The sequence below is a fragment of the Salmo salar genome, chromosome 21 (genome assembly GCF_965601325.2).
Source record: "Salmo salar chromosome 21, fSalSal1, whole genome shotgun sequence".
NCBI classification, from domain to species: Eukaryota; Metazoa; Chordata; class Actinopteri; order Salmoniformes; family Salmonidae; genus Salmo; species Salmo salar.
The window spans coordinates 59,408,739-59,427,500 of record NC_138311.1 but is presented as its reverse complement, the minus strand read 5'-3'; the positions used below and the strand labels follow the sequence as shown (position 1 = coordinate 59,427,500).

General features: G+C 49.5%; 2 protein-coding genes across 2 annotated transcripts in view; both read left to right on the top strand.

The window, feature by feature from the left end:
* The window catches only part of LOC145862587 (uncharacterized), a 42,691-nt gene extending 34,053 nt beyond the window's left edge, over positions 1-8,638 (top strand). The window contains exon 2 of the mRNA XM_082967276.1: positions 7,921-8,638. Coding sequence (XP_082823402.1) covers positions 7,992-8,558 — 567 coding nt within the window. The 5' untranslated portion in view covers positions 7,921-7,991 and the 3' untranslated portion in view covers positions 8,559-8,638. The remainder of the gene's footprint in view (positions 1-7,920) is intronic.
* Positions 8,639-9,140: 502 nt separating this feature from the next.
* Positions 9,141-18,762, top strand: part of LOC106582565 (mitogen-activated protein kinase kinase kinase 13) — a 34,307-nt gene continuing 24,685 nt past the window's right edge. The window contains exons 1-2 of the mRNA XM_082967275.1: positions 9,141-9,356; positions 16,543-16,734. Coding sequence (XP_082823401.1) covers positions 9,175-9,356; positions 16,543-16,734 — 374 coding nt within the window. The 5' untranslated portion in view covers positions 9,141-9,174. The remainder of the gene's footprint in view (positions 9,357-16,542; positions 16,735-18,762) is intronic.

The window sequence follows — 18,762 nt, the reverse complement described above, 5'->3', positions numbered from 1 at the left end:
GAGGTTAACTTGGGGGTTTAACTTGGGGGTTTAACTTGGGGTTTCCTCTCTCCTCACTTTTCTTAGCAAATAAGGTAAGGGCTGTTTCCTCATCTCCTAACTCCGCTGCTACCTCCGCCACATTGTTCTCAACACCATTATGCTGGTTAACTTTGCTATTGTGCACATAGCATTATGGTCTAGGAAAAGGCCCCCTGATGTTTCAGAACCGTGGACAGCGACCTCTATCAACACAGGAGAAAGCGTATTTGTTATAAAATAATATTTTTATTAGTGTTGCACCGTTGTTCTTATGAAATATAACCATAAATCACTTCGGTAGCACACGTCTTAGTGATGGACTGTCCCCTGCTTCCACAATGGATCAGTCCACTCAGACAGGAGCCAATCAGACAGGTGTCTTAGACTGATGGACTGGTCCATCCCCCACAGCCTCCACAATGGATCAGTCCACTCAGACAGGAGCCAATCAGACAGGTGTCTTAGACTGATGGACTGGTCCATCCCCCACAGCCTCCACAATGGATCAGTCCACTCAGACAGGAGCCAATCAGACAGGTGTCTTAGACTGATGGACTGGTCCATCCCACACAGCCTCCACAATGGATCAGTCCACTCAGACAGGAGCCAATCAGACAGGTGTCTTAGACTGATGGACTGGTCCATCCCCACAGCCTCCACAATGGATCAGTCCACTCAGACAGGTGTCTTAGACTGATGGACTGGTCCATCCCCACAGCCTCCACAATGGATCAGTCCACTCAGACAGGAGCCAATCAGACAGGTGTCTTAGACTGATGGACCGGTCCATCCCCACAGCCTCCACAATGGATCAGTCCACTCAGACAGGTGTCTTAGACTGATGGACCGGTCCATCCCCACAGCCTCCACAATGGATCAGTCCACTCAGACAGGTGTCTTAGACTGATGGACTGGTCCATCCCCACAGTCTCCACAATGGATCAGTCCACTCAGACAGGAGCCAATCAGACAGGTGTCTTAGACTGATGGACTGGTCCATCCCCCACAGCCTCCACAATGGATCAGTCCACTCAGACAGGAGCCAATCAGACAGGTGTCTTAGACTGATGGACTGGTCCATCCCCACAGCCTCCACAATGGATCAGTCCACTCAGACAGGAGCCAATCAGACAGGTGTCTTAGACTGATGGACTGGTCCATCCCCACAGCCTCCACAATGGATCAGTCCACTCAGACAGGAGCCAATCAGACAGGTGTCTTAGACTGATGGACTGGTCCATCCCCACAGCCTCCACAATGGATCAGTCCACTCAGACAGGTGTCTTAGACTGATGGACTGGTCCATCCCCACAGCCTCCACAATGGATCAGTCCACTCAGACAGGAGCCAATCAGACAGCTGTCTTGTACACCATGAAATTCAGATCATTTTTTGCTACTGCTCAACTAAAGAAATCTACCAAACAATCGACCAGTCGACAAAATGGGGTCATGTGTACTGTGTTTACTGTGTGTGTGTGTGTGTGTGTGTGTGTGTGTGTGTGTGTGTGTGTGTGTGTGTGTGTGTGTGTGTGTGTGTGTGTGTGTGTGTGTGTGTGTGTGTGTGTATTGTGTGTGTGTGTGTGTGTGTGTACTGTTTGTGTACTGTCAAATCAAATAAAATGTTTATCACATACACATGGTTAGCAGGTGTTATTGGTCACATGGTTAGCAGGTGTTATTGGTCACATGGTTAGCAGGTGTTATTGGTCACATGGTTAGCAGATGTTATTGGTCACATGGTTAGCAGGTGTTATTGGTCACATGGTTAGCAGATGTTATTGGTCACATGGTTAGCAGGTGTTATTGGTCACATGGTTAGCAGGTGTTATTGGTCACATGGTTAGCAGGTGTTAATGGTCACATGGTTAGCAGGTGTTATTGGTCACATGGTTAGCAGGTGTTAATGTGAGTGTAGTGAAATGCTTGTGCTTCTAGTTCCTACAGTGCAGTAATATCTAACAATTAATCTAACAATTCCACAACAACTACCTAATACACACAAGTGTAAAGGAATGAATAAGAATATGTACATATAAATATATGGATGCACGATGGCCGAACGGCATAGGCAAGATGCAGTAGATGGTATAGAGTACAGTATATACACATGAGATGAGTAATGTAGGGTATGTAAGCATTATATAAAGTGGCATTGTTTAAAGTGGCTCGTGATACATTACATCAAGATGGCAAGATGCAGTAGATGGTATAGAGTACAGTATATACATATGAGATGAGTAATGTAGGGTATGTAAGCATTATATAAAGTGGCATTGTTTAAAGTGGCTCGTGATACATTACATCAAGATGGCAAGATGCAGTAGATGGTATAGAGTACAGTATATACATATGAGATGAGTAATGTAGGGTATGTAAACATTATATAAAGTGGCATTGTTTATTGAGTCAGTATGTTGGCAGCAGCCACTCAATGTTAGTGATGGCTGTTTAACAGTCTGATGGCCTTGAGATAGAAGCTGTTTTTCAGTCTCTCGGTTCCAGCTTTGATGCACCTGTACTGACCTCGCCTTCTGGATGATAGCGGGGTGAACAGGCAGTGACTCGGGTGGTTGTTGTCCTTGATGATCTTTTTGGCCTTCCTGTGACATCGGGTGGTGTAGGTGTCCTGGAGGGCAGGTAGTTTGCCCCCGGTGATGCGTTGTGCAGACCTCACTACCCTCTGGAGAGCCTTGCGGTTGTGGGCGGAGCAGCTGCCGTACCAGGCGGTGATACAGCCTGACAGGATGCTCTCGATTGTGCATCTGTAAAAGTTTGTGAGTGTTTTTGGTGACAAGCCAAATTTCTTCAGCCTCCTGAGGTTGAAGAGGCGCTGTTGCGCCTTCTTCACCACGCTGTCTATGTGGCTGGACCATTTCAGTTTGTCAGTGATGTGTACGCCGAGGAACTTGAAGCTTTCCACCTTCTCCACTGCGGTCCCGTCAATATCGATGTGGATAGGGGGCTGCTCCCTCTGCTGTTTCCTGAAGTCCACGCTCATCTCCTTTGTTTTGTTGACATTGAGTGTGAGGTTATTTTCCTGATACCACTCCACCAGGGCCCCTCACCTCCTCCCTGTAGGCTATCTCTCCACCAGGGCCCCTCACCTCCTCCCTGTAGGCCATCTCTCCACCAGGGCCCCTCACCTCCTCCCTGTAGGCCGTCTCTCCACCAGGGCCCCTCACCTCCTCCCTGTAGGCTGTCTCTCCACCAGGGCCCCTCACCTCCTCCCTGTAGGCTGTCTCTCCACCAGGGCCCCTCACCTCCTCCCTGTAGGCTGTCTCTCCACCAGGGCCCCTCACCTCCTCCCTGTAGGCTGTCTCTCCACCAGGGCCCCTCACCTCCTCCCTGTAGGCTGTCTCTCCACCAGGGCCCCTCACCTCCTCCCTGTAGGCTGTCTCTCCACCAGGGCCCCTCACCTCCTCCCTGTAGGCTGTCTCTCCACCAGGGCCCCTCACCTCCTCCCTGTAGGCTGTCTCTCCACCAGGGCCCTCACCTCCTCCCTGTAGGCCGTCTCTCCACCAGGGCCCCTCACCTCCTCCCTGTAGGCCATCTCTCCACCAGGGCCCCTCACCTCCTCCCTGTAGGCTGTCTCTCCACCAGGGCCCCTCACCTCCTCCCTGTAGGCTGTCTCTCCACCAGGGCCCTCACCTCCTCCCTGTAGGCCGTCTCTCCACCAGGGCCCCTCACCTCCTCCCTGTAGGCTGTCTCTCCACCAGGGCCCCTCACCTCCTCCCTGTAGGCTGTCTCTCCACCAGGGCCCCTCACCTCCTCTGGTGTGTGTCTGTCTGTGCTGCAGTACAGGATAATCTGACTGCCATAGCTCACACACACACACACACACACACACACACACACACACACACACACACACACACACACACACACACACACACACACACACACACACACCCTTACTGCCTAACCCAGTGGATCTCTGGGACTGGGCTGGTTGCCTGCTGTCAGATGGACTCTGTGTGTGTGTTGCTGTTAGTCAAATGATCCTGAATTGCAGCATCTGGGGAGAGAATACACACCCTGTTACACACACAGAGAATACACACCCTGTTACACACACAGAGAATACACACCCTGTTACACACACAGAGAATACACACCCTGTTACACACAGCAGAGAATACACACCCTGTTACACACACAGAGAATACACACCCTGTTACACACACAGAGAATACACACCCTGTTACACACACAGAGAATACACACCCTGTTACACACAGCAGAGAATACACACCCTGTTACACACACAGAGAATACACACCCTGTTACACACACAGAGAATACACACCCTGTTACACACAGCAGAGAATACACACCCTGTTACACACACAGAGAATACACACCCTGTTACACACACAGAGAATACACACCCTGTTACACACACAGAGAATACACACCCTGTTACACACAGCAGAGAATACACACCCTGTTACACACACAGAGAATACACACCCTGTTACACACAGCAGAGAATACACACCCTGTTACACACACAGCAGAGAATACACACCCTGTTACACACACAGAGAATACACACCCTGTTACACACACAGAGAATACACACCCTGTTACACACACAGAGAATACACACCCTGTTACACACACACAGAGAATACACACCCTGTTACACACACAGAGAATACACACCCTGTTACACACACAGAGAATACACACCCTGTTACACACAGCAGAGAATACACACCCTGTTACACACAGCAGAGAATACACACCCTGTTACACACACACAGAGAATACACACCCTGTTACACACACAGAGAATACACACCCTGTACACACAGAGAATACACACCCTGTTACACACACAGAGAATACACACCCTGTTACACACACAGAGAATACACACCCTGTTACACACAGCAGAGAATACACACCCTGTTACACACACACAGAGAATACACACCCTGTTACACACACAGCAGAGAATACACACCCTGTTACACACACACACAGAATACACACCCTGTTACACACACAGAGAATACACACCCTGTTACACACACAGAGAATACACACCCTGTTACACACAGAGAATACACACCCTGTTACACACACAGCAGAGAATACACACCCTGTTACACACACAGAGAATACAGAGAGGGGAGGAGTCTGTTAACCACACGGCTACGGTAGGAGAGGGGGAGAGCAGAGTCTCTGTGTTTAGGTCTGGAGGGAGGGAGGGAGGGAGGGAGGGAGGGGGAGAGCAGAGTCTCTGTGTTTAGGTCTGGAGGGAGGGAGGGAGGGAGGGAGGGAGGGAGGGGGAGAGCAGAGTCTCTGTGTTCAGGTCTGGAGGGAGGGAGGGAGGGAGGGGAGGGAGGGGGAGAGCAGAGTCTCTGTGTTTAGGTCTGGAGGGAGGGAGGGAGGGAGGGAGGGAGGGAGGGAGGGAGGGGGGAGGGTCTCTGTGTTCAGGTCTGGAGGGAGGGAGGGAGGGAGGTAGGGGGGGAGGGGTGTTCAGGTCTGGTTGTCTCTATTAGAGGTCGACCGATTCTGATTTTTCAACACCGATACCGATGCTGATTATTGGAGGACCCAAAATATCCGGCCGATTAATCGGACGATTTTTATATATATATTTGTAATAATGACAATTACAACAATGCTGAATGAACAATGAACACTTTTATTTTAACTTAATATAATACATCAATAAAATCAATTTAGTCTCAAATAAATAATGAAACATGTTCAATTTGGTTTAAATAATGCAAAAACAAAGTGTTGGAGAAGAAAGTAAAAGTGCAATATGTGCCATGTGAGAAAGCTAACGTTTAAGTTCCTCGCTCAGAACATGAGAACATATGAAAGCTGGTGGTTCCTTTTAACATGAGTCTCCAACATTCCCAGGTAAGAAGTTTTAGGTTGTAGTTATTATAGGACTATTTCTCTCTCTACCATTTGTATTTCATATACCTTTGGCTATTGGATGTTCTTATAGGTACTACAGTATTGCCAGCCTAATCTCGGGAGTTGATAGGCTTGAAGTCATAAACAGCGCTGTGCTTCAAGCATTGCTAAGAGCTGCTGGCAAACACAGTAAAGTTTGAATGAATGTTTACCAGCCTGCTGCTGCCCACCATCGCTCAGTCAGACTGATCTATCAAATCATAGACTTAATTATAATATAATAAACACAGAAACACGAGCCTTTGGTCATTAATATGGTCGAATCCGGAAACTATCATCTCGAAAACAAAACGTTTATTATTTCAGTGAAATACGGAACCGTTCCGTATTTTATCTAACGGGTGGCATCCATAAGTCTAAATATTGCTGCTACATTGAACAACCTTCAATGTTATGTCATAATTATGTAAAATTCTGGCAAATTAGTTCGCAACGAGCCAGGCGGCGCAAACTGTTGCATATACCCTGATTCTGTGTGCAATGAACGCAAAATGACACAATTTCACCTGGTTAATATTGCCTGCTAACCTGGATTTCTTTTAGCTAAATATGCAGGTTTAAAAATATATACTTCTGTGTATTGATTTTAAGAAAGGCGTTGATGTTTATGGTTAGGTACAGTCGTGCAACGATTGTGCTTTTTTCCGCAAATGCGCTTTTGTTAAATCATCCCCCGTTCGGCGAAGTCGGCTGTCTTTGTTAGGATGAAATAGTCTTCACAGTTCTCAACGAGCCAGGCGGCCCAAACTGCTGCATATACCCTGACTCTGTTTGCAAGAGAAGTGACACATTTTCCCCAGTTAAATGAAATTCATGTTAGCAGGCAATATTAACTAAATATTCAGGTTTAAAAATGTGTATTGATTTTAAAGAAACAGCACTTTCCTGCGAACAACAGCAAAGGACCTTGTGAAGATGCTGGAGGAAATGGGTACAAAAGTATCTATATCCACAGTAAAACGAGTCCTATATCGACATAACCTGAAAGGCCGTTCAGCAAGGAAGAAGCCACTGCTCCAAAACCGCCATAAAAAAGCCAGACTACGGTTTGCAACTGCACATGCGGACAAAGATCATACATTTTGGAGAAATGTCCTCTGGTCTGATGAAACAAAAATAGCACTGTTTGGCCGTAATGACCATCGTTATGTTTGGAGGAAAAAGGGGGAGGCTTGCAAGCCGAAGATCACCATCCCAACCATGAAGGACGGGGGTGGCAGCATCATGTTGTGGGGGTGCTTTGCTGCAGGAGGTACTGGTGCACTTCACAAAATAGATGGCATCATGAGGAGGAAAATTATATGGATATATTGAAGCAACATCTCAAGACATCAGTCAGGAAGTTAAAGCTTGGTCGCAAATGAGTCTTCCAAATGGACAATGACCCCAAGCATACTTCCAAAGTTGTGGCAAAATACAGTGTTGTAATGATGTCCTCTCTCTCTCCCCCACCTTCCCCTTCTCTCCCTCCCTCCCCTTCTCTCCCCCACCCTCCCCTTCTCTCCCTCCCTCTCTCTCTCCCCCACCTTCCCCTTCTCTCCCTCCCTCTCTCTCTCTCCCCCACCCTCCCCTTCTCTCTCTCCCTCCCTCTCTCTCTCTCCCCCACCTTCCCCTTCTCTCCCTCTCTCTCTCTCTCTCCCCCACCCTCCCCTTCTCTCCCTCTCTCCCCTCTCTCTCTCTCCCCCACCCTCCCCTTCTCTCTCTCCCTCCCTCTCTCTCTCTCCCCCACCCTCCCCTTCTCTCTCTCTCCCTCTCTCTCTCTCCCCACCCTCCCCTTCTCTCCCTCCCTCTCTCTCTCTCCCCCACCCTCCCCTTCTCTCTCTCCCTCCCTCTCTCTCTCTCCCCCACCCTCCCCTTCTCTCTCTCCCTCCCTCTCTCTCTCTCCCCCACCCTCCCCTTCTCTCTCTCCCTCCCTCTCTCTCTCTCCCCCACCCTCCCCTTCTCTCTCTCTCTGCAGGTGACTCCCTGTATTCAGAGAACCGCTCCTATCAGGAACGGCCTCTCTCTGTCCGCGTCGCTGGGCGGCCCATGCTCCCGCAGTGCACCATGGGTAGCTCTCCAGAGGTGCTGTCATGGGCGTCGTGCCCCAGCCTGCTTGTTGGCAAGCTGAAGGAGGAGCTAAAGAACACTGTGGTGGGGGACAGTGTTAAGAAAACTTCCTCTCCCAACACGCCAGCCCCTCCCCTTCCTCTTCCTCCCCAGATCATCACAGATCTAGCTCCTCCCACACACCTCCTGGTTCCCCTGATGACGCTCGCCCCACCCCAAGGCCAGGACGAGGAGGCTGTACTGGGCACCAGCCCACCAATCACAGCGCTAAGTGAGGACTCTGGGCGAGAGCAGAGACACTTTGACAACAGCGTGCTCCAATTTCAGGAGCACGAGGAGGCGGAGTCACCGGCGTCATGTGACCAGGAGGGGTGTGGCAGCGGGGGGCGAGGGCGACGGGACAAAGGGAAGGGTTGTGTCCCATCCACCAACACAGCCCCGGGTCTGGAACACACAACCACCCTCGTCCTCACGACGACATCAAACTGCACTTCCACAGAGCCCCGGGCGCAGGGGGCTTTCTGGAGGGCTTGTTCGGATGTCTGAGGCCCGTCTGGAACATCATCGGGAAAACCTACAGCACGGAATACAAGCGTGCAGCAGCAAGGTACACACTGCCCACTGCTCATATGCAGAGGTTAGGGTCAGGGTCAGGGGTCAGGGGTTAGGGGTTAGGGTTACGGGTTAGGGGTCAGGGTTAGGGGTCAGGGTTAGGGTTAGGGGTCAGGGGTAGGGTTAGGGGTTAGGGTCAGGGGTTAGGGTCAGGGGTTAGGGTCAGGGGTTAGGGTTAGGGGTCAGGGTTAGGGTTAGGGGTCAGGGGTAGGGTTAGGGGTCAGGGTTAGGGTTAGGGTTAGGGGTCAGGGGTAGGGTTAGGGGTCAGGGTTAGGGTTAGGGGTCAGGGGTAGGGTTAGGGGTCAGGGTTAGGGTTAGGGGTTAGGGTTAGGGGTCAGGGTTAGGGGTCAGGGGTAGGGTCAGGGTTAGGGTCAGGGTTAGAGGTTAGGGTCAGGGGTTAGGGTCAGGGTTAGGGTTAGGGTTAGGGGTTGGGGTTAGGGTTAGGGGTTAGGGTCAGGGTTAGGGGGTAGAGGTGAAATCCTAGGTGTCTGTAACATGTCTGTCTGTCTGTCTGTCTGTCTGTCTGTCTGTCTGTCTGTCCTCTCTAGACATGTGGGAGGTCCCGTTTGAGGAGATCTCTGAGCTGCAGTGGCTGGGCAGCGGGGCGCAGGGCGCTGTCTTCCTGGGGAAGCTCCACGGCAGCGAGGTGGCCATCAAGAAGGTCCGTGAGCAGAAGGAGACAGACATCAAACACCTGAGGAAGCTCAAACACCCCAACATCATCGGCTTCAAGTAGGTTCACGACCCCTGACCCTAACCCGACCCCTACCACTACCCCTAACCCAACATCATCGGCTTCAAGTAGGTTCACGACCCCTGACCCTAACCCGACCCCTACCACTACCCCTAACCCAACATCATCGGCTTCAAGTAGGTTCACGACCCCTGACCCTAACCCGACCCCTACCACTACCCCTAACCCAACATCATCGGCTTCAAGTAGGTTCACGACCCCTGACCCTAACCCGACCCCTACCACTACCCCTAACCCAACATCATCGGCTTCAAGTAGGTTCACGACCCCTGACCCTAACCCGACCCCTACCACTACCCCTAACCCAACATCATCGGCTTCAAGTAGGTTCACGACCCCTGACCCTAACCCGACCCCTACCACTACCCCTAACCCAACATCATCGGCTTCAAGTAGGTTCACGACCCCTGACCCTAACCCGACCCCTACCACTACCCCTAACCCAACATCATCGGCATCAAGTAGGTCCACTAACCCTACCACTAACACTAACCCAACATCATCGGCATCAAGTAGGTCCACTACCCCTAACACTAACCCAACATCATCGGCATCAAGTAGGTCCACTAACCCTAATACTAACCCAACATCATCGGCATCAAGTAGGTCCACTACCCCTAACACTAACCCAACATCATCGGCATCAAGTAGGTCCACTACCCCTAACACTAACCCAACATCATCGGCATCAAGTAGGTCCACTACCCCTAACACTAACCCAACATCATCGGCATCAAGTAGGTCCACTACCCCTAACACTAACCCAACATCATCGGCATCAAGTAGGTCCACTACCCCTAACACTAACCCAACATCATCGGCATCAAGTAGGTCCACTACCCCTAACACTAACCCAACATCATCGGCATCAAGTAGGTCCACTACCCCTAACACTGACCCAACATCATCGGCATCAAGTAGGTCCACTAACCCTAACACTAACCCAACATCATCAAGTAGGTCCACTACCCCTAACACTGACCCAACATCATCGGCATCAAGTAGGTCCACTAACCCTAACACTAACCCAACATCATCAAGTAGGTCCACTACCCCTAACACTGACCCAACATCATCGGCATCAAGTAGGTCCACTAACCCTAACACTAACCCAACATCATCAAGTAGGTCCACTACCCCTAACACTAACCCAACATCATCGGCATCAAGTAGGTCCTCTAACCCTAACACTGACCCAACATCATCGGCATCATCATCATCATTTTTCTGGATTTTTTTGTTGTTATTCTGTCTCTCACTGTTCAAATAAACCTACCATTGAAATTATAGACTGGTCATTTCTTTGTAAGTGGGCAAACGTACAAAATCAGCAGGGGATCAAATACTTTTTCCCCCTCACTGTAGATTAAATATTTCTCAATTTAAATCGCAATAAATTTGTAAAGAAAATCTAAAAACATGCTTTTCCTTTGTCATTATAGCGATTTGTGCATAGATGGGTGAGACAAAACAGCAGTTCAGGCTGTCAGGCACCAACATGTGGAATAAGTCAAGGGGTATGAATTCAGTCTGTCAGGCACCAACATGTGGAATAAGTCTAGGGGTATGACTTCAGGCTGTCAGGCACCAACATGTGGAATAAGTCTAGGGGTATGAATTCAGTCTGTCAGGCACCAACATATGGAATAAGTCTAGGGGTATGACTTCAGGCTGTCAGGCACCAACATGTGGAATAAGTCTAGGGGTATGACTTCAGGCTGTCAGGCACCAACATGTGGAATAAGTCTAGGGGTATGACTTCAGGCTGTCAGGCACCAACATGTGGAATAAGTCTAGGGGTATGACTTCAGGCTGTCAGGCACCAACATATGGAATAAGTCAAGGGGTATGAATTCAGTCTGTCACACACCAACATGTGGAATAAGTCAAGGGGTATGAATACTTTCTGAAGGGACTAACATAAACCCCACTTCTGCTGTCTGTCTGTCTGTCTGTCTGTCTGTCTGTCTGTCTGTCTGTCTGGTACACATCTATAATACCTATTCTATCTCTTAAAGGGCCAGTAGCCTATTCTATCTCTTAAAGGGCCAGTAGCCTGTTCTAGCTCTTAAAGGGCCAGTAGCCTATTCTAGCTCTTAGGGCCAGTAGCCTATTCTAGCTCTTAAAGGGCCAGTAGCCTATTCTAGCTCTTAGGGCCAGTAGCCTGTTCTAGCTCTTAGGGCCAGTAGCCTATTCTAGCTCTTAAAGGGCCAGTAGCCTATTCTAGCTCTTAAACGGCCAGTAGCCTATTCTAGCTCTTAGGGCCAGTAGCCTATTCTAGCTCTTAAAGGGCCAGTAGCCTATTCTAGCTCATAAAGGGCCAGTAGCCTATTCTAGCTCTTAAAGGGCCAGTAGCCTATTCTAGCTCTTAAAGGGCCAGTAGCCTATTCTAGCTCTTAAAGGGCCAGTAGCCTATTCTAGCTCTTAAACGGCCAGTAGCCTATTCTAGCTCTTAAACGGCCAGTAGCCTATTCTAGTTCTTAAAGGGCCAGTAGCCTATTGTAGCTCTTAAAGGGCCAGTAGCCTATTGTAGCTCTTAAAGGGCCAGTAGCCTATTGTAGCTCTTAAAGGGCCAGTAGCCTATTCTAGCTCTTAGGGCCAGTAGCCTATTCTAGCTCTTAAAGGGCCAGTAGCCTATTCTAGCTCTTAAAGGGCCAGTAGCCTATTCTAGCTCTTAAAGGGCCAGTAGCCTATTCTAGCTCTTAAACGGCCAGTAGCCTATTCTAGCTCTTAAACGGCCAGTAGCCTATTCTAGCTCTTAAAGGGCCAGTAGCCTATTCTAGCTCTTAAAGGGCCAGTAGCCTATTGTAGCTCTTAAAGGGCCAGTAGCCTATTGTAGCTCTTAAAGGGCCAGTAGCCTATTGTAGCTCTTAAAGGGCCAGTAGCCTATTCTAGCTCTTAAAGGGCCAGTAGCCTATTCTAGCTCTTAAAGGGCCAGTAGCCTATTCTAGCTCTTAGGGCCAGTAGCCTATTCTAGCTCTTAGGGCCAGTAGCCTATTCTAGCTCTTAGGGCCAGTAGCCTATTCTAGCTCTTAAAGGGCCAGTAGCCTATTCTAGCTCTTAAAGGGCCAGTAGCCTATTCTAGCTCTTAAAGGGCCAGTAGCCTATTCTAGCTCTTAGGGCCAGTAGCCTATTCTAGCTCTTAAAGGGCCAGTAGCCTATTCTAGCTCTTAAAGGGCCAGTAGCCTATTCTAGCTCTTAAAGGGCCAGTAGCCTATTCTAGCTCTTAGGGCCAGTAGCCTATTCTAGCTCATAAAGGGCCAGTATCCTATTCTAGCTCTTAGGGCCAGTAGCCTGTTCTAGCTCTTAAAGGGCCAGTAGCCTATTCTAGCTCTTAAACGGCCAGTAGCCTGTTCTAGTTCTTAAAGGGCCAGTAGCCTATTCTAGCTCTTAAAGGGCCAGTAGCCTATTCTAGCTCTTAAAGGGCCAGTAGCCTATTCTAGCTCTTAGGGCCAGTAGCCTATTCTAGCTCTTAAAGGGCCAGTAGCCTATTCTAGCTCTTAAAGGGCCAGTAGCCTATTCTAGCTCTTAAAGGGCCAGTAGCCTATTCTAGCTCTTAAAGGGCCAGTAGCCTATTCTAGCTCTTAAAGGGCCAGTAGCCTATTCTAGCTCTTAAAGGGCCAGTAGCCTATTCTAGCTCTTAGGGCCAGTAGCCTATTCTAGCTCTTAAAGGGCCAGTAGCCTATTCTAGCTCTTAAAGGGCCAGTAGCCTATTCTAGCTCTTAAAGGGCCAGTAGCCTATTCTAGCTCTTAAAGGGCCAGTAGCCTATTCTAGCTCTTAAAGGGCCAGTAGCCTATTCTAGCTCTTAAAGGGCCAGTAGCCTATTCTAGCTCTTAGGGCCAGTAGCCTATTCTAGCTCTTAAAGGGCCAGTAGCCTATTCTAGCTCTTAGGGCCAGTAGCCTATTCTAGCTCATAAAGGGCCAGTATCCTATTCTAGCTCTTAGGGCCAGTAGCCTGTTCTAGCTCTTAAAGGGCCAGTAGCCTATTCTAGCTCTTAAACGGCCAGTAGCCTGTTCTAGTTCTTAAAGGGCCAGTAGCCTATTCTAGCTCTTAAAGGGCCAGTAGCCTATTCTAGCTCTTAAAGGGCCAGTAGCCTATTCTAGCTCTTAGGGCCAGTAGCCTATTCTAGCTCTTAAAGGGCCAGTAGCCTATTCTAGCTCTTAAAGGGCCAGTAGCCTATTCTAGCTCTTAAAGGGCCAGTAGCCTATTCTAGCTCTTAAAGGGCCAGTAGCCTATTCTAGCTCTTAAAGGGCCAGTAGCCTATTCTAGCTCTTAAAGGGCCAGTAGCCTATTCTAGCTCTTAAAGGGCCAGTAGCCTGTTCTAGCTCTTAAAGGGCCAGTAGCCTATTCTAGCTCTTAAAGGGCCAGTAGCCTGTTCTAGCTCTTAAACGGCCAGTAGCCTATTCTAGCTCTTAAAGGGCCAGTAGCCTGTTCTAGCTCTTAAAGGGCCAGTAGCCTATTCTAGCTCTTAAAGGGCCAGTAGCCTATTCTAGCTCTTAAAGGGCCAGTAGCCTATTCTAGCTCTTAAAGGGCCAGTAGCCTATTCTAGCTCTTAAAGGGCCAGTAGCCTATTCTAGCTCTTAGGGCCAGTAGCCTATTCTAGCTCTTAAAGGGCCAGTAGCCTATTCTAGCTCTTAAAGGGCCAGTAGCCTATTCTAGCTCTTAGGGCCAGTAGCCTATTCTAGCTCTTAAAGGGCCAGTAGCCTATTCTAGCTCTTAAAGGGCCAGTAGCCTATTCTAGCTCTTAAAGGGCCAGTAGCCTATTCTAGCTCTTAAAGGGCCAGTAGCCTATTCTAGCTCTTAAAGGGCCAGTAGCCTATTCTAGCTCTTAAAGGGCCAGTAGCCTATTCTAGCTCTTAAAGGGCCAGTAGCCTGTTCTAGCTCTTAAAGGGCCAGTAGCCTATTCTAGCTCTTAAAGGGCCAGTAGCCTGTTCTAGCTCTTAAACGGCCAGTAGCCTATTCTAGCTCTTAAAGGGCCAGTAGCCTGTTCTAGCTCTTAAAGGGCCAGTAGCCTATTCTAGCTCTTAAAGGGCCAGTAGCCTATTCTAGCTCTTAAAGGGCCAGTAGCCTATTCTAGCTCTTAAAGGGCCAGTAGCCTATTCTAGCTCTTAAAGGGCCAGTAGCCTATTCTAGCTCTTAGGGCCAGTAGCCTATTCTAGCTCTTAAAGGGCCAGTAGCCTATTCTAGCTCTTAAAGGGCCAGTAGCCTATTCTAGCTCTTAAAGGGCCAGTAGCCTATTCTAGCTCTTAAAGGGCCAGTAGCCTATTCTAGCTCTTAAAGGGCCAGTAGCCTATTCTAGCTCTTAAAGGGCCAGTAGCCTATTCTAGCTCTTAAAGGGCCAGTAGCCTGTTCTAGCTCTTAAAGGGCCAGTAGCCTATTCTAGCTCTTAAAGGGCCAGTAGCCTGTTCTAGCTCTTAAACGGCCAGTAGCCTATTCTAGCTCTTAAAGGGCCAGTAGCCTGTTCTAGCTCTTAAAGGGCCAGTAGCCTATTCTAGCTCTTAAAGGGCCAGTAGCCTATTCTAGCTCTTAAAGGGCCAGTAGCCTATTCTAGCTCTTAAAGGGCCAGTAGCCTATTCTAGCTCTTAAAGGGCCAGTAGCCTATTCTAGCTCTTAGGGCCAGTAGCCTATTCTAGCTCTTAAAGGGCCAGTAGCCTATTCTAGCTCTTAAAGGGCCAGTAGCCTATTCTAGCTCTTAAAGGGCCAGTAGCCTATTCTAGCTCTTAAACGGCCAGTAGCCTATTCTAGCTCTTAAAGGGCCAGTAGCCTATTCTAGCTCTTAAAGGGCCAGTAGCCTATTGTAGCTCTTAAAGGGCCAGTAGCCTATTGTAGCTCTTGCTATTTATTCTGTTACCTATCAAATGTACATGTTAATAATAGTATCTTCTGATTACAATTATTATGTCTCATATTTTAACTAAATGCAATCTATTAGCTTCCAAAATGTAATTAGGTATATCTAGTGGTCCGATAATGATTGAATAAGCTTGTCCTGCACATTGTTAAAAACCCAGAGTACATGTTGGAAAAAGACCTTGGTTCTGTGAATACAAAGAGGCCTCGGGCCACAAAATAGGTGAAGTGAAAAAGAGTTGAGTCGTCGTTCAAGGCAAGAGCATTGTGAATACAGAGACTGAGTTCTTTGGCTTATTTTTTTTACCCAGAATTCACTTTAAAAAGGACTGAGATCAGTTATTTTAAAGAGGACTGACTGTATGTGAAAACTCCCTGAGGGCATCAGGCAGAACTATTGTTCAGGTAGTTTTTGCTGTTGTCTGATTTGAAGTTATACCCTATAACCATGGAGAATATTATTTAAACATGTTTTACAGTCTAGTACTTGGCATAATCTGTGTCTAGGAAATCAGCCCTAAATGTCTCTCTGTCAGTGTCGCCCTTCTGTAGAGCACCCCGGCTCAGTGCTATTGTACCATTATGGTGTACTGTGTCACTTATTTTTTACTTTGTAACTCATACTCTCTTCTCTCTTCTCTCCTCTTCTCCTCTCTTCTCCTCCCTCTCTTCCCTCTCTTGTCTCTCTCTCCTCTCCTCTCCTCCCCTCCCTCTCCTCTCCTCCCCTCCCTCTCCTCTTCTCCTCCCTCCCTCTCCTCTCCTCTCCTCTCCTCTTCTCCTCTCTCTCCTCCCCTCCCTCCCCTCCCCTCCCCTCCCCTCCCCTCCCTCTCCTCTTCTCCTCCCTCCCTCTCCTCTCCTCTCCTCTCCTCTTCTCCTCTCTCTCCTCCCCTCCCTCCCCTCCTATCCCTCTCCTCTCCTCCCTCTCTTGTCTCTCTTCTCCTTCCTCTCCCCTTCTCCTCCTTCTCTTCCCTCTCCTCCCTCTCCTCTTCTCCTCCCTCTCCTCCCTCTCCTCTCCTCTCCTCCCCTCCCTCCCCTCTCCTCCCTCTCCTCTCCTCCCCTCCCTCTCCTCTCCTCTCCTCCCCTCCCTCTCTCTCCTCCCCTCTCCTCCCTCTCCTCCCTCTCCTCTCCTCTCTCTCTCTCCTCCCTCCCTCTTCTCCCCTCCCTCTCCTCTTCTCCTCCCTCTCCTCTCCTCTCCTCTTCTCCCCTCCCTCCCCTCTCCTCTCCTCTCTCTCCTCCCTCTCCTCCCCTCCCTCTCCTCTTCTCCTCCCTCTCCTCCCTCTCCTCCCTCTCTTGTCTCTCTTCTCCTCTCCAGGGGTGTGTGCACCCAGGCTCCGTGCTACTGTATCTTAATGGAGTATTGTTCCCAGGGCCAGCTCTATGAGGTTCTGAGGGCAGGACGGAAGGTAACCCCCAGACTGCTGGTGGACTGGGCCTCAGGGATCGCCTCTGGGATGAACTACCTGCACCTTCACAAGATCATACACAGAGACCTCAAGTCCCCCAAGTGAGTGTCCATATCCCAACCCTCCCCTAACGCTCCCCCAACGCTCCCCCAACGCTCCCCTAACCCTCCCCCAACGCTCCCCCAACCCTCCCCCAACCCTCCCCTAACGCTCCCCCAACGCTCCCCCACCGCTCCAATAACCCTAACCCTCCCCCAACGCTCCCCCAACGCTCCCCCAACGCTCCCCCAACGCTCCCCTAACGCTCCCCTAACGCTCCCCTAACCCTCCCCCAACCCTCCACTAACCCTCCCCTAACCCATAGGTCAACCCATAGGTCAATGAACGGTCAATAAAATTCCCAGCTGCGCCTGAATCTACGAGCTCCTTATGCTGGGAATGCAGGGAAAACTCAGGAAATGTAATAAATACATACATTACATGTGGGCAACAGGGGGCTCTGGATGAGCCTGCTGCCGACTCACCTGGGGTGACACGATTGTGCCCTGCCTGCTGCCTCGACTCCCTGAGGAACCCACCGAGCACCAACCAGCAGTGTGCCCTCTGCGGCCACAGATGGTGCAGGGAATGACCCGATCTCCGGTCGCATGGGATGGAACTGGCAGGCCCTGATCCGGACGTCCTCGGGTAGCCAGCAGGTTATCCTGTGATGGACAGTGAGGGTGGTGTCTCGACAGGCCAACTCCCGACGGACGTCCTCGCGCCGGTAGTGATCGATCAGGGCCTTGTCGTTTCATCCCACGCTGGCGGCCAGGGTCCGGAAGCCCAAAGCGAAATGACAAAGAAATGATCAATCTATAATTTTAATGGGAGGTTTATTTGAACAGTGAGAGACAGAATAACAACAACAACAAAAATATCCATAAAAACACATGTCAAAAATGTTATAAATTGATTTGCATTTTAATGAGGGAAATAAGTATTTGACCCCCTCTCAATCAGAAAGATTTCTGGCTCCCAGGTGTCTTTTACACAGGTAACGAGCTGAGATTAGGAGCACACTCTTAAAGGGAGTGCTCCTAATCTCAGTTTGTTACCTGTATAAAAGACACCTGTCCACAGAAGCAATCAATCAATCAGATTCCAAACTCTCCACCATGGCCAAGACCAAAGAGCTCTCCAAGGATGTCAGGGACAAGATTGTAGACCTACACAAGGCTGGAATGGGCTACAAGACTATCGCCAAGCAGTTTGGTAAGGTGACAACATTTGGTGCGATTATTCGCAAATGGAAGAAACACAAAATAACTGTCAATCTCCCTCGACCTGGGGCTCCATGCAAGATCTCACCTCGTGGAGTTGCAATGATCATGAGAACGGTGAGGAATCAGCCCAGAACTACACGGGAGGATCTTGTCAATGATCTCAAGGCAGCTGGGACCATGGTCACCAAGAAAACAATTGGTACCACACTACGCTGTGAAGGACTGAAATCCTGCAGCGCCTGCAAGGTCCCCCTGCTCAAGAATACATATACATGCCCGTCTGAAGTTTGCCAATGAACATCTGAATGATTCAGTGGACAACTGGGTGAAAGTGTTGTGGTCAGATGAGACCAAAATGGAGCTCTTTGGCATCAACTCAACTTGCCGTGTTTGGAGGAGGAGGAATGCTGCCAATCACCCCAAGAACACCATCCCCACCGTCAAACATGGAGGTGGAAACATTATGCTTTGGGGGTGTTTTTCTGCTAAGGGACAGGACAACTTCACCGCATCAAAGGGACGATGGACGGGGCCATGTACCGTCAAATCTTGGGTGAGAACCTCCTTCCCTCAACCAGGGCATTGAAAATGGGTCGTGGATGGGTATTCCAGAATGACAATGACCCAAAACACACGGCCAAGGCAACAAAGGAGTGGCTCAAGAAGAAGCACATTAAGGTCCTGGAGTGGCCTAGCCAGTCTCCAGACCTTAATCCCATAGAAAATCTGTGGAGGGAGCTGAAGGTTCAAGTTGCCAAACGTCAGCCTCGAAACCTTAATGACTAGGAGAAGATCTGCAAAGAGGAGTGGGACAAAATCCCTCCACCTGGTGGCCAACTACAAGAAACGTCTGACCTCTGTGAT